Genomic DNA, 15,539 nt, shown 5'->3' on the forward strand with positions numbered 1-15,539 from the left:
AGCAGCATGGTGCTCCCACACCTTCCAGCATCTCCCACTTCAGCCTGCCTATGCCACCGCCCCCCTCTTACTGCAACAGCACCATTACCTCATCCTGGCCGGCAAGGGCTGAGCTACTTTTTGCATGTTGCACCACCCACAAATTTGGACATTACATGTGCGGCCCCCTATGGTGGATATTTCCAACCTCACTATGGGCTGGTCCCATATTCCAGAGCTGCAGTAGTCACAACGAGACTGGCCCTTTGGTCATCCCAGAGCAGCTGCTCCAGTCCATGACAGGCCGGTGCACCCAGGTGGAAGAGCAGCTGCTCCAGGATGACCAAAGGGCCAGTCCTGTAACTACTGGAATATGGGACCAACTTTCCCACCAACCTCACAAGCCACTGTCAGTCAAAATTCATATTAATGGTCTGTGGGATTTAAAATTATGAGTTTGGTGGTCCCTGAGGTCCAAAAGGTTGGCGACCTCTACCCTAAGACACTTAGATAGGTTCATCCAGTATTTCACTGCAGCTTACTCAAACCAAAAATTACTTCAATGATCAGACCCCTCTCTTTCCACACCTCCAACCCCTACTATGGGGGGGGGGGGAAACAACATTTTGAAATTAAAAATATTCTTGACTTACGCACTCATCATGGCTCCACACAATATTTAGTAGCATGGAAACACCTACTATTCTCACAAAATGAGTGGGTAGCCAAAAAACATGTAAAAGCCCCCACATTGCTACAGAAATTTCACAAACCATCCTAAGTCTTAAATGTAACACATGTTTTATGTCTTCCAGGTGGACTTCTCGTTTGTTGAGGAAGGCAATATGTCAGATCCATGTAACTGCCATTCTTCGATGGAAGAAAGGTGGGGTGAATATAGTTAATTCTTTTCCACTTGATGTACTCTAAATATCCTAATTCTTGAATCTGTATAACTTTTTACATGATTTATAACTGCTGCCTGGTGCCCCAGATGCCTGGAAAATGCTTGGAGAGATAGTAAGAGGAGAATGGGCCATATAAATTCTAACACCAGAAGAAAACTCCTGGGAACCTCTCCTTGGTTGCTTTCTCAGACACAAGGGGGAAATAACATGTTCGCACCTGCAGATTGGTGAAATCCACATTGGACTACGGGAAGGGGTTCTAATTCCCTTTATCTGAGTTGCATGCCCTGAGGGATATCAGACCTTGCTTTGAATGTTAACTTGCTTCTTCCCTGTTCAGTAAAAGATTCCTTTTGAAATACAAGTTTTTCAAGAGTTCATACTTAATTTTGAAGCGGGGAGAATCTGGTCCTTACACATACCTTCCATAGTTGCCAAGGATTGTATCTATTTGGACAACTGTGAAATGTTGGATCGATTACAGTCTCAGCTGTGTAAAATCTGAAATCAATGGAAATCAACCCATTCTATATGGACATTTGCAAACATTAGCTTCTTGTAATATCAATAATTTTGTTCATGGATTCTTCATAACTGACAAGGATGAATCATAGACAGCTGATTTCTTATTTCCAGGATTTATTCTTATTCCCTGTACTGCCATTTTATAAAAATAGCATTGTTTATGTAAAGAATATTTAAAATGAAGAATAAAGATATTTGTGAATTATATTAAAATATTTTCCTAAAAGTTTTTCAGATAATCCTAGTCAGACCCAGGAATCTGGGAAGATAGCCTAAAAATTCTGCTACAAACAGAGGAGACTTAGAATGAAGCAGATTTGCTGCTCTATTAGCAATGAGGAACATCAATAGAAGAGGATCATGACAACCTTATGGGATTCCAGTTAAATTAATGAAAAAAGTTCTATAACTTGCGTAAACCATGACTTACTTCCTATCGGCACTGAGTTAGGCTTTGGGCACTGGTCCATGGCACTCTTGGATCAACAGTTTTTGATTCTAAACATCTTCCAAGTTGAAACTGCTATAAATATTTGTCTCCATTAGTTTCAAAAAGAAGACAAACAGCAAATAAGAAAAATAATTGGAAAGGTAAAAGGTATTTTACCTTCTCCAATGAGGTATTCCTGCTCATTGCTGGCAGAAATAGCCAATAATGTAAAAGATCCAAAAAGATCATGACAGACTTGAACACTGTGCCCTAACTAACAAAATGAAACTCAGTATGGATAAAAGCAAGGTTTTACACTCAGGCAAGAAAAATCAATTTGATTTAATGCCAGTAACTGTGAGAGAGACTTTGGAGTCCTAGTAGACAATGACTTAAATATAAGTCAACAGTGTGCGGCAGCAGCCAAAACAGCCAATTCAGTCCTAGGTTGCATTAATAGAGAAACAGAAATGAGATCACATAGAGCTAGCACTGCTTTACAAAGCTTGAATAGGACCACATTTGGAATACTGCAGTCAGTTCTGGTCGCCACAATATAAAAAACATGTTGAGAATCTGGAAAGAGTACAGAAAAAAGTAACAAGAATTATTAGAGGGCTGGAGGCTAAAATATAATGAAGAATAGTTGCAGGAACTGAGTATGTCTTGTCTACAGAAAAGAAGGATTAGGGGGAGACATGATAGCAATATTCCAATATTTGAAAGGAGTCAAACAATTTTTCAAAACAACAAAGACAAGACAATAATCCATGGATGGAAATTGACCAAGGGGAGAAGCAACCTAAAACTAAGGAGAAATTTCCTACCGGTGAAAACAATCAACCAATGGAATATCCTGCCTTCAGAAGTTGTGAGTGCTCCCTCACTGGGGATTTTCAAAAAGAGACTGGACAGCCATTTGTCTGAAATGGTCCCTGCAGCTTTCTTGGCCAGATTTTTCAGAAATGGCTTACCTAAGAATGAGAGAAAGTGACTGCCTCAGCGTCACCCAACTTTGTGTCTAGAACTCATGACCTCCTGGTTTCTAGCCTAATGTTTTAATCAGTACACTAAACTGGCTCTGTATTTGCTATTTACTTCTATCCAATTTAGGAGTGCTCTATAAATTCATGCTTCCTTCAGACCTCACAATTTTAACTACATTTCTTGATTCTTCAGTCTATTGATAATGGACCAACTGCTATATAAAGCCATACATGAATATTCCACCCACACATATCTAGGCAAAATATTTTCATGATTTAAAGAAGAAATAACAGGCGTTTATGATTCTTTATAAGTCATAGCATTGATGTCAGAATCATTCTTTGCTGTTAAAGACATATATTTTGTTTCCAAAATTAATTTGTTATGAAGAAAATGGCCTTATATAACAACAGAAAAAAGTTTTAATTATCCTTGATGATTAACCCAGTTAGGTTGATTTTATTTTTAATATTGTTATCAAAATTGTTTCCAATTTAAAAGTCATTTTACACTTTTCTGTAAAATAAATAGGAATTTTTCACATAAAATATGAACTTTTCTTTCTTTTGAATGACTAGATGTAACTTGCTGGACCACATTTAACCTAAATATAATCTCTCAGGGATGATTTGTTCCTCTCACCACCCTTTCCCCCAGTTGAACCAGCTAAGTATGTTGTAGAACAGGGCTATTGAAACTACTCATCTCCCTCCAATTCTATTTTCCTTGATTTAGTAATCTATGAAAACAGGGGGGAAATAAATATATTTAGATAAATTCATTTAAGTATTTATTTTTCTACTGTATCTGAATAATAAGATTATAAGAAGTCTTTTGAGTGAAAAGGAGATATATTCCTTTGGAAGTTGTTCTTAGAAATTCTACATACTTACCGAATAGAACTGGAAGGTATCTTGGAGGTCTTCCAGTCCAACCCCCTGCTCAAGCAGAAGATTTAACTTGGAAATAAAGAGAAACTTTCTGACAGTGAGAACAATCAACCAATGGAACAGCTTGCCCTCGAAGTTGTGGGAGCGCCATCACTTGAGACTTTCAAGAAGAGATTGGACTGCCATTTGTTAGAAATGATGTAGAGTTTCCCGCTTGGGCAGGGGGTTGGACTAGATGACCTATAAGGTCCCTTCCAACTCTGATTATCTGTTATCTGACCTTATATTATTTCAGACAAGTGATACTTTTCTTAAAAGCCTCCAGTGATGAAGCACCACAACTTCTGAAGGCAATTGTTGGTTAATTGTTCTGTTAGGAAGTTTCTCCTTAATTCTAGGTTGCTTCTCTCCTCAATTTGTTTCTTGTCTCACCTTCTGATGGTATGAAAAATGTTGACACTCTCTTCTTTGTCGCAGTCCCTCAAATATTGGAATAGTGCTATCATGTCACTTCTAGTCCTTCTTATCTCTAGACTAGTCATACCCAATACCCAATTCCTGCAACCTGCATTTTTCATGTTTTAATCTCCAGGTCCTTGATAATCTTAGTTGCTCTTCTCTGCACTTTTCCTAACATTACTTTTTTATAATGTGGTGATTAAAACAGGATGCAGCATCCAAGTGTGGTCTTACTAAGGGTTAATAAAATAGTACTAATGATCTTAGTTCAAATGATCTTGACTCTAACCTTCTGTTTATGCAGCCATGGATCACATTAGCTGCTGCCACACTGCTGGCTCATATTCAAGAGACTGTCTACTAGAACTCCAAGATTCCTTTCCTCCCAGTTACTATTTTTGAACCAGGTTTCACATAGTATATACTTAAACATTTCACTCTCAAAATGCAGCCTTGGAAATTAAGACTGGAAATTAACATTCAGAAGTCATAGGCCATCCATATTGCTTGCCTTAGGGTAAAGTATGCTATGTTTAATAGATTCTACACAGCAGACATGCTGGATCTTGAGCTGGATTGGGACCATGGATGACAATCATTCAGAGTATCTGGAACATTTCGTCTTTCCTCAATATAGAATTTTCTTTGTGTTAAATGACTAGCTAGAGCTATCTTCCAGCCTACATGCAATGTCCTAATCTGTATACATTAGACTCTGGCCCTGCATACTTTCGATCATGTGCAAGAAAATCAGCTGCAAGCAAAATGACTAGACTAGAATAATAGAATCATAGGGTTGAAAAGGATTCACTTGTTTATTTATTTCCTTTCAGTGGCTTGCACTGACAGCTCGACATGTGTCAGATCCGTGTATCTGTCATTTTTTCAATGGAAGAAGAAAAGGGGGCTGATAAAGAAATCCTTTTTGATGTAACCTGAATATATGTAATCTTACATCAAATTTGTATAACTTACACATAATACAATGGAGGGATGAAAACCAGATGCCCAGAAATCTATCACTTCTGGAAGAGACAGCCAGGGGATGAAGAGACCATAAAAATTCCACAGTGAGATGTGCCCTGGGAACCTCTGAAAAAGATTGTTCTTAAAAGGGGGTGGGGGAATTAACATGTTGGCTCTTTGTTTTACTAAATACACATCAAGATAAGGGGAGGGGTTTTAAACTCCCTTATCTATCTCTGCATGCCTGAGAGACCTTAGATGCTGCTTTTAATCCCTACATGAATTGTCTCATCTCAATAAAGGATTCCTTTGATACGTTTGGTTTTCAGAAGTTCATTCTTGTGGATTGAATGGAAAAGTTCTGCAGCCTGACATAAAGCAGTGTCTGCAATAGTGGTCAGCCCAGAGAGGAATTTTTTTAAAAAAAAAAAAACCTTCACTCTACCGAGGGGACTCTGCAAAAAAAAGTGGGGGGGGAATGTCTGACTACAGCAAGGATCAAGGGGAAACCAAATGCTGGGGAGAAACGTCAACAGTTACCCAGCCAGGCACTGACTCGATGCACCCCATCAAAGACAGCGAAGCTGCCTGTGAAACCTCCACAAAGCCCCGGTGGTCTATAGGCATAGGAAAAAGAGACAGCTGGGATGGAAGAACCAGGGGGGTAACCCTCACCCGGGGTAATTGTAAACCCGGGTGGAAATTGGAGCTGGAGGCCCTATTGGATCAGGAAGAATGGGGTGAGGAGCCACCAGCCGATGACCGACTGAGACGGTACATAAATTGCCTTGTGAGGGAAGCCCTGGAGAACCTCGATGTGAGGGATGCACTAGGATGCAGGAGAGCGAGTGACCCAGAAAATGAGAGAACCCAAGCTGCAACCCCGGATCCATCTGAGAATGATTGGGCAGTGGAACAAGCCGAAGAACCAGCAGCCATACCAAGTACCCGACCCCTAACTGCCCCAGAACAGGGGATTAACCCTGGCCAACCCAGATACATACAACTTCAGAGGAAGGTCCCACCCCTGGGAGTAAAATTCGATAGGGACACCCAGAAACTGGGATTTTTTCTGGCACAAGTCCTCACCTACATGCAAGAATACGGGCAGAATTTCCCAACCCAGGGGTCCTGAGTAGGAGTTGTCACCCTAGAAGAGGCAGCAGTCAGATGGATGGTGACGCTCCACAACATCAATGCCCCAGAAGGAACCTTGACCGCTTCATGATGGCCCTACACCACCACTTTGAAGACCCCCTCACTGACAGAAAAGCCCGCAACCGCATTAGATTCATAAAGCAAGGCCGTTGCCCAGTAGCTGAGTACACTGAGGAATTTTGTGACCTGGCCGGCTGAGTTGACTGACTAGAGGATAGTCTAGTCTGTTGGTTCAAAGATAGACTTAAGGATGACCTACATACTGCCTCCTGGCCTGTGGGCCCCCAAACCTCCTGCATAAATGGTACATGATGGCAGCAGAGGTGGAGATAGACATGACTCGTAACCGGTACCACAGTAGCAAGTTTTGGAAAAAATCCCCATCCCAGAGGAAACGGGAAGTTTTCAAACCCCAAACCACCATGACTCCAAGAACATCTGGTTGCTTTAATGTGGAAAGGAGGAACACTGTGCAGCAGAATGCCATTCCAAAACCCCTGCCAGAAAGCCAGATCACCCATCCGGTGGGAAACCTGGAACATCCAACCCTCAAGGAAAGGAGACTGGCCTGAGAAGCCGAGTAGTTGTGGGATTCCAATCCCGCCCAACCCAGAGGAAGAATCCCCAACACTCTGAGGGGACCTGAGCCAGTCTGAAAGCAATCCGGAAGATGACCTGCTGGTAAGCAACCCAATTGAACCAATAACTGTTTATTCCAAGCCGAGGGAAGGAGGAGGAAGTTGCAGCGTTGCTGGATTCGGGATGCATCTGATGCCTAATCAACCTCTCCCTTGCAGGGAAATTGGGGGTCCAACTGGAAGAAACGGAAAATCCCATCGCTTTCTGCCAATTAGATGGAACTATAGTGGGCGAGAGCCAGCTAGGTTTACCACAGAACCATTGAAAATAAGACTAGGGAACCATAGTGAGATGCTCATATTCATTGTAGCCCCAGGAATGGAAGAGCTGCTAGTCCTAGGTCTCACATGGCTGTGGAAATGGAATCCAAAAATAAATTGGAGGAGAGGAACTGTACAATTCCAGAGAGACGTAGTATTTGCAAATAGCCCAGAGGAAAGGATAAAGAAAGGAACAGAGAACAGAGAGTCAGCCGTGACCGAACAGTCGGCTGAACCCATTAACTGCCCCAACGAGTACCTGGATCTAGCCCAAGCATTTAGCGAGGAAGCTTGTGATGAACTTCCACCCCATTGTGCCGCAGACTGCACTATTGAAATCCTACCAGGGGCTAAACTCCCCAAACCACAAATGTACTGTATTTCTCCCAGAGAACTAAAAAAACTCAGAGCATTTATCGATAAAAATCTAAAAAGGGGTTTCATCAAACCAACCAGACCCAAAATAGCTGCCCCAGTATTATTCCATTAAAAGAAAGATGGCTCCGTGTGTCTGTGCGTGAATTACAAAAAGTTAAATGCAATTTGCATAGAGAATATGTATCCACTCCCCCTCATGAAGGACATGTTAGCCCACCTCTTGAAAGGAAAAAAAAATCAAAGTTAAACCTACGAGAGGCATATTACTGCATCAGAATAAAGGAAGGGGATGAGTGGAAGACAGCTTTTAATATCCCACTGGGATGCTACCAATTTAAAGTGCTCCCTTTTGGACTGCAAGGAGCACCTGCCATATTTATGCAATTGATCAATGAGACCCTTCATGAATTTTTATATAAAGGGGTTCTAGTTTATCTTGATGATATTTTAATCTACACAGAAATGATGGAAGAACACATCAAGCTACTCCGTGCAGTCCTCACAAAACTCTTAGACGTTAAACTATATGAAAAATTCTCTAAATGCAAATTCCACCAAGAAAAAATTGACTACTTGGGGTATAGAATATAAAACGAGGGAATAGAGATGGACCCACAGAAAGTAAAAACTGTTATCGATTGGGAACCACCACATACCCGCAAGCAACTGCAAAGTTTCCTGGGGTTTGTGAACTTTTATCACCAGTTCGTTCCAGCTTTTGCAAACATCGCTCTCCACATCATGAACCTGCTAAAAATGGGAGAAACCCAAACCAAGGCAACCCCTTATCTGGGACAATGGAATTCAAAGCAGCATTCAAAAAACTCAAATGTCTATTCTCAGCACAACCAGTCCTTAAGCACCCAGACCCCGAACAACCTTTTGACATCCAAGCAGACGCTAGTGATGTTGCAGTTGGAGCAGTCCTCCTCCAAAAGAATGGAAATGGACAATTACAACCATGCGCTTATACATCAAAGAAACTGATGGAAACTGAGCAAAGATGGGCCATATGGGAGAAAGAGGCATATGCTGTGTGATGGGCACTCCTCACATGGAGACATTTCCTGGAAGGAAACCAAATTCCCTTTGAAGTATGGACTGATCATAAAAACCTGGAAGCCCTGAGAAATCCACGAAAAGTCTCCAAAAAACAAGGAAGGTGGGCTCAATATTTTAAACGGTTTAATTTCACTCTCAAATATTTTCCTGGGAGAAAGAACTTATTAGCAGATGCCCTGTCCAGAAAACCCCAATACAACAGCAAAAAGATTGAGGTTATAAAACCAACGATCCGACTGACCCAATTTGCAGCCAAAGTAATCACCTGGGCACAAGAGAAAAAGAAATCATCACTGACTGAAGACACAATGATATCAATATTTAAGGAGGCACTACTTAAGGACAACTGGCTCCAGGCTAGCAAAAACACTTGCTTACTCAAAGATGGTCTGGCCAGGATAGGAAACAAACTTTATGTCCCTCATGAAATGCTGCCATGACTCAAAAATAGCAGGGCACTTTGGGTTTGTAAAAACCCTGCACCTCATCAAAAGACAATTTTGGTGGCCATCTCTCAAAATGGACATTGAAAACTATGTTGTGAGCTGCCCCACCTGTGCTGCTGCAAAGAAAAGACAAGGAAAATCTCCAGGTTTTTTACAGGCAGTAGCAGACCGTTCTGCACTCTGGAAAGAGATTTCTAAGGACTTTATAGTGGAACTCCCTGAAAGTGCTGGAAATACTGTCATTTGGATTGTAACTGATCTTTTTTCCAAACAGGTTCACTTTATTCCATGCCAAAAGATCCCAACTGCCAAGGCCTTGGCAAAGATGTTTCTAATACACATTTATTGCCTTCATGGAGCTCCCCAACGGATTATCTCTAGGGGCGTCCAGTTCACATCCATATTTTGGTGGGCATTTTTAAACCTATTAGGCTCCACCCAGGGGTTGTTGTCATCAAATCATCCCCAGACGGATGGATTGATAGAGAATTAACAGCTTATTAGAACAATATTTAAGATGCTTTATTAATTATCAACAGGACAATTGGACTGACCTTCTTCCTTTTGCAGAGGTAGCATACAATAACTCAGTCCATATCAGTACGAGTTTCACCCCATTCCAAGTAGCCATGTGCCAAGAATTCAACCCCATGCCAGAACTACCTACCAAAGAACCTGAAATCCCCTCCCTTAAGGAGTGGGTTAATAACCTGCAAGCCATGTGGGCGGTGGTAAGATTATCTTTACAGGAAGCTAGAGCAGTTTTTAAAGCTCAAGCGGACAAAAAACACTGCAATCCTAAACCTTTCAAGATTGGGGACCATGTCCACAAAATTCTTAAAATCATTACAACCCTCAAAGAAACTGGGGCCAAAATTCTTTGGACCATTCCCCATCTCCAGAATTATTAACCCTGTGACGGTAGAGCTTCTACTTCCCAAAACACTTAGGCAGATTCATCTAGTATTTCACTGTAGCTTGCTCAAACCAGAGATCACTTCAAACCTCAGACCGCTACCTTCCCACACCTCCAACTCCCATCATGGTAAATGGGGAACAACATTCTGAAATTAAAGATATCCTTGATTCGCACACTCGCCATGGATCAACACAATATTTAGTAGCTTGGAAACACCTTCCTTCCTCAGAAAATGAGTGGGTAGCCAAATGACATGCAAAAGCACCCACATTACTATGAAAGCTCCACCTAAAATACCCTGATAAACCATCCTGAATTGCAAATGTAATGCATGGTTTTTGTTTTTTCCAGGTAGATCTATCTGCTTTTTAAGGAGGGCAGGATGTCAGATCCGTGTATGTGTCATTTCTTCAATGAAAGAAGAAAGGTGAGGGGGGGTGGGGGGAACTGATAAAGAAATCCTTTTTGATGTATCCTGAATATATTTAATCTTATATCGAATTTGTATAAATTACACATGATACAATGGAGGGATGAAAACCAGATGCCCAGAAATCTATCACTTCTGGAAGAGACAGCCAGGGGATGAAGAGACCATAAAAATTCAACAGTGAGATGTGCCCTGGGAACCTCTGAAAAAGATTGTTCTAAAAAGGGGGTGGGGGAATTAACATGTTGGCTCTTTGTTTTACTAAATACACATCAAGATAAGGGGAGGGGTTTTAAACTCCCTTATCTATCTCTGCCTGCCTGAGATCTTAGATGCTGCTTTTAATCCCTACATGAATTGTCTCATCTCAATAAAGGATTCCTTTGATACGTTTGGTTTTCAGAAGTTCATTCTTGTTAATTGGATGGGAAAAGTTCTGCTGCCTGACAACATGCTTCTGTACATTTTATTACTAGAATGAGTTGCTGGTGCTAATTATGCCAGACACCTTTTAAACAGGTAGGGTCAATTTAAATCCACCATTACATATATTGAAGATTTCTTCTTTTTTTCCAAGCAATTTTCTGGATTTCAATTAACTAATTTCTCAATCATGTATTCTTTTCGTAGTCCCAAATTAATGTTTTCCCAATATGGCCTTGATCAAAATATTGGTCTTTTTTTTTCAGCCAACTCCTCTATCCATAGTACAATAATTCCTTGATAAGAGCAATGTACTCCTTTATGTTCATGAGCTTACCTTCTTCATCTGGTATCTGGCCTATTAATGAAATAGTCTGAGGTAATTATGAGCTCTACTAGTGTTGACATAAAACTTTTTCTCTTGTTCTGACACCATTCTACAACAGCTTTAAGGTATAGAAAATATATCTGTCACCATTTGCTACTTGAATAGTGATAGATAAATTGTAAAGATAATTAAGACAAGCTAGCATTAATAATGGAAACAGTAAATGTCCTTCTCCTATTGTTTCCTGCCAAATCAGGCATGGATTTGTAGTTTCACTCAGAATATACCACTGACCTAGGATTAAAAAAAACCTACCCAGTGCCCCTGAAATAAAATTGGGCATCCTTGCAGTAGTTGGGAGGAGAGGGGGGAGGGAGGGAGAGAGAGGGTAGGGGAGGGAGGGAGGGAGAGAGAGAGTGAGTAATTGGACACCTACCTCAAACCATTGTCCATGAGACTGCATTTTCAGTATGACACAGGGATCTGGTTTAGAGAGGGCATCTCTGTCAGATATGCCTTTGCATGCCACTCTCAATTCTACCTTGGTCAGGCAGGGGCTGCTAAAGATTCCCAGAGTATTGGCTGCTGATTCATAGATGTTACTCATTTTTTTCATTATCTGTAAGTGGTAAAAAAAATCAATTTAAAACAATACTACATTTTATGATTCCTATGAACATTGTTCCTTTAATTAATTCTCTAAGAAAAGGTGATTATCAATGTTCTAATAGCTCACACAATATGTTGACTTGGAAAAAGAGTCATCACAGACAATTCTTTCAACAGTATCGCATATTGACATTCCAGATATATCATACAGAGAATAAACTAGCCACTGAGGCCAGACTTCCCCAATGATGTGCTTTGAGTAAAAACATCATTATTTTCTAGATTGTGTTGTTGGGAATTATGGGTGTTTTGTTCAATTATGGGTACCTTTCTGGAAGAAGGTAGATTGAGCAAAAACTGATTTGTAAAATTTAGATAAGATTTTTAAAACACTGATATATGTCAAAAGGTCTTGCCAAAATCTCAAATCTTTCGAGATACAAATAAGAAACTAACATAAAATTTTGAATCCTGCATTTTAAATTAATCTGTGCTGTCATTTTCTGTTGTGAATGTGTTAAAAGTAGTTATATGAGCACTTCATTATGATTTTTAATAAATTTAGCTTGTTTTTTTCTAATTACTGTTTCAAGTTCATATTGAGGCAAAAACGGTTTTTAAGACTTATTGCAAAGTGGCATTTCAAGTAACTTGTTTCTTATAAACCGTGAGGCCCAGCTCCTGGTCTGTAAACTGGCAACCAGTCTGCAGCATGCCAGCAACTGGTCCATGCAAACAAGCAAAGCCCCATCTGCGGGATGCAAGCAGCACACAAAACCACACACACACACCCCACCCCAGTCCACAAGAAAACCTTTCTCCATGGAACTGGTCCCTGGTGCCCAAAAGGTTGGGGGCCACTGCTGTAAAAAGATACATTGCTGATAAAATGCTTTTTAAACAGTGAGAGTAGCATTTCCCATAGGAGTTAAAAGTTGATTCTCTTCAATCTTGCATTTTAAACAAATTGAGGATACTAATTTGTGAGCATCATTTGATTTACTTCTAAAGCTCTTGGCCAATTCTTCCAAAAAGCGTGTGTATATATAAGAAATTCATGGTAAGGAATTAGCAGAGAGAATAGGTTTGTGTGTGTGTGTGTGTGTGTGTGTGTGTGTGTGTGTGTGTGCGCGCACGGGCGCATACACGAGCGCGCGCACACACACACACACGTTTGACCTGAACATCTTGTTTGTATTGTTGCAGCCCTCCTTCTTCTCTTTGGTCACACAGTCTTTCCAGTAGACTATGGTAAATCATTGAGTCACCCCATTTCTTAATTAGCTACTCCTATCATGCCACTTTTCAGAATTTCACAAGTTTCTGTTTTTTCTAGTACTGCTTTGCAATTTTTAAAATGTTTTCTAACCCCAAAAATAAGGTTCTTGTAAGCAATGGACTTTTTCCCCTTCAACCGAAAAAGAATGAACTTCTGAAATTTAGGCACTTCAAAAGCAATTCTTTTTTGAAAGGAAATGATTCCAATACTAGTCAAAGCAGAATCTAAGATGCTTCCAGGCATACAGTAACAGATAAAGGGAGTTAGAACCCCTCCCCTTATTTAGATGTGGATTTAGTCAAACAAAGAACAACATGTTAATTCCCCACTTCCCTTTTCTGGGAACGTATCTTAGAAGAGTTTCCCAGGGATTATCTTCCAGAGCTGGAATTTTTGCTCTTTCTCCAAGAGATGACAAGTTTCTAGCCATCTGGCTCCAGTCCTCCAGTTGTGTATCATGTGCAAGTTATACAGATTCAATGTAAGATTTAATATATTCAGGTTACATCAAAAAGGATTACTTGTACCAACTTTCCCCGCTTCTTCTTCCATTGAAGAATGGCAGATACACAGATTTGACATACTGCCCTCCTCAAAAATTTGAGAAATCCACCAGCAGGTCATCTTCTGGATCGCTTTCGCACTGGCTCAGGTCTTCTCAGGGTGTTGGCGATTCTTTCTCTGGGTTTGCGGGGGAACCAGAATCTCACAGCTTCTCAGCTTCTCAGGCCAATTTCTTTTCCGTGTGGGTTGGATGTTCCAGGTTTCCCACCCCGGTGGGTGGTCTGGCTTTCTGGCAGGGGTTTTTGAACGACATTCTGCTGTGTGGTGTCCCTCCTTTCCACACTTAAAGCAACCAGACATTCTTGGAGTCATGGTGGTTTGGGGTTTGAAAACTTCCCATTTCCCCTGGGATGGGGATCTTTTCCAAAACTTGCTACTGCGGTACTGGTTATGGGTCATGTCTATGTCCGCCTCCTCTGCCATCAGGTACCATTCATTCAGGAGGTTTGAGGCCCCACAGGCCAGGCAGGCAGTGTACAGGTTGTTGTTGAGTCCATCTTTGAACCAACAGACTAGGATATCTTCTGGCCAGTCGACTCGGCCGGCCAGGTCACGAAATTCCTCAGTGTATTCAGCTACTGGGCAATGGCCTTGCTTTACGAATCTAATGAGGTTGCGGGCTTTTCTGACAGTGAGGGGGTCTTTGAAGTGGTGGTATAGGGCCATCATGAAGCGGCTGAGGTTCCTTAATTCTGGGGCATTGACGTTGGAGTGTCACCATCCATCTGGCTGCTGCCCCTTCTAGGGTGACAACTCGTACTCAGGCCCCCTGGGTTGGGAAATTCCACCTGTATTCTTGCATGGGTGAGGACTTGCGCCAGGAAAAATCCCAGTTTCTGGGGGTCCCCATTGAATTTTACCCCCCAAGGGCAGGACCTTTATCTGCAGTTGTATGTCTCTGTGTTGGCCAGGGTTAATCCCCTGCTCTGGGGTGGCAAGGAGTTGGGTACCTGGTATGGTTGCTGGTCTTCCAGCTTGTTCCAATGCTCTATCATTCTCCACTGGATCAGGGGTGACGGCTCAGGTTCTCTCAATTTCTGGGACACTTGCTCTCCTACGTTGGCAGCCTGGTTCATCCCTCATATTGAGATCCTCCAAGGCTTCCCTCAGAAGGTGATTTATGTACAATTTCAGTCAGTCATCTGCCAGTGGTTCCTTGACCCATTCTTCCTGATCAGAGAGAGCCTCCAGCTCCATTTTCCACCCAGGTTTATGGTTATCCTGGGTGAGGGTTACTCCCTTGGTTCTTCTATCCCAGTTGTCTCTTTTTTATGCCTATAGACCACTAGGGCTTTGTGGAATTTTCGCAGGCAGCTTCACTGTCTTTGATGGGGTGCACAGTCTGTGTCTGGCTGGGTAGCTGTTGAAGTTTCTCCCCAGCATTTGGCTTCTCCTTGCTCCTTGCTATATTCAGACATTTTTTGCAGGGTGCCCTCAGTAGAGTGAAGTTTTTAACAAAAATTCCTCTCCGGGTTGACCTCTATTGCAAATTCTGCTTTATGTAAGCAATGGACTTTTCCCCCTTCAACTGAAAAAGAATGAACTTCTGAAAGTTAGGCACTTCAAAAGGAATTCTTTATTGAAAGGAAATGATTCCAATACTAGTCAAAGCAGAATCTAAGATGCTTCCAGGCATACAGTAACAGATAAAGGGAGTTAAAACCCCTCCCCTTATTTAGATGTGGATTTAGTCAAACAAAGAACCAATATGTTAATTCCCCCCTCCCCTTTTCTGGGAACATATCTTAGAAGAGTTTCCCAGGGATTATCTTCCAGAGCTGGAATTTTTATGATCCTTTCTCCTCTTGCTGTCTCTCCAAGAGGTGACAAGTTTCTAGTCATCTGGTTCCAGTCCTCTAGTTGTATCATGTGCAAGTTATACAGATTCAATATAAGATTT

At 41.4% G+C, this 15,539-nt stretch overlaps 1 protein-coding gene across 3 annotated transcripts in view; it reads right to left on the reverse strand.

Moving 5' to 3' along the window:
• CPNE4 (copine 4) overlaps window positions 1–15,539 on the reverse strand; it is a 413,546-nt gene that overhangs the window by 268,342 nt on the left and 129,665 nt on the right. For 2 of the 3 annotated variants that reach the window (XM_026721419.2, XM_026721417.2), the window contains exon 2: window positions 11,624–11,806. The exons of the other annotated variant lie outside the window; for it this stretch is intronic. In XM_026721419.2, the coding sequence (XP_026577204.1) occupies window positions 11,624–11,803 (180 nt within the window). In that variant the 5' untranslated portion in view covers window positions 11,804–11,806. The remainder of the gene's footprint in view (window positions 1–11,623; window positions 11,807–15,539) is intronic. 3 annotated transcript variants of the gene reach the window in all.

This window comes from Pseudonaja textilis, chromosome Z (assembly GCF_049901715.1).
Source record: "Pseudonaja textilis isolate UNSWEBS1 chromosome Z, rPseTex1.2, whole genome shotgun sequence".
Taxonomy (NCBI): domain Eukaryota; kingdom Metazoa; phylum Chordata; class Lepidosauria; order Squamata; family Elapidae; genus Pseudonaja; species Pseudonaja textilis.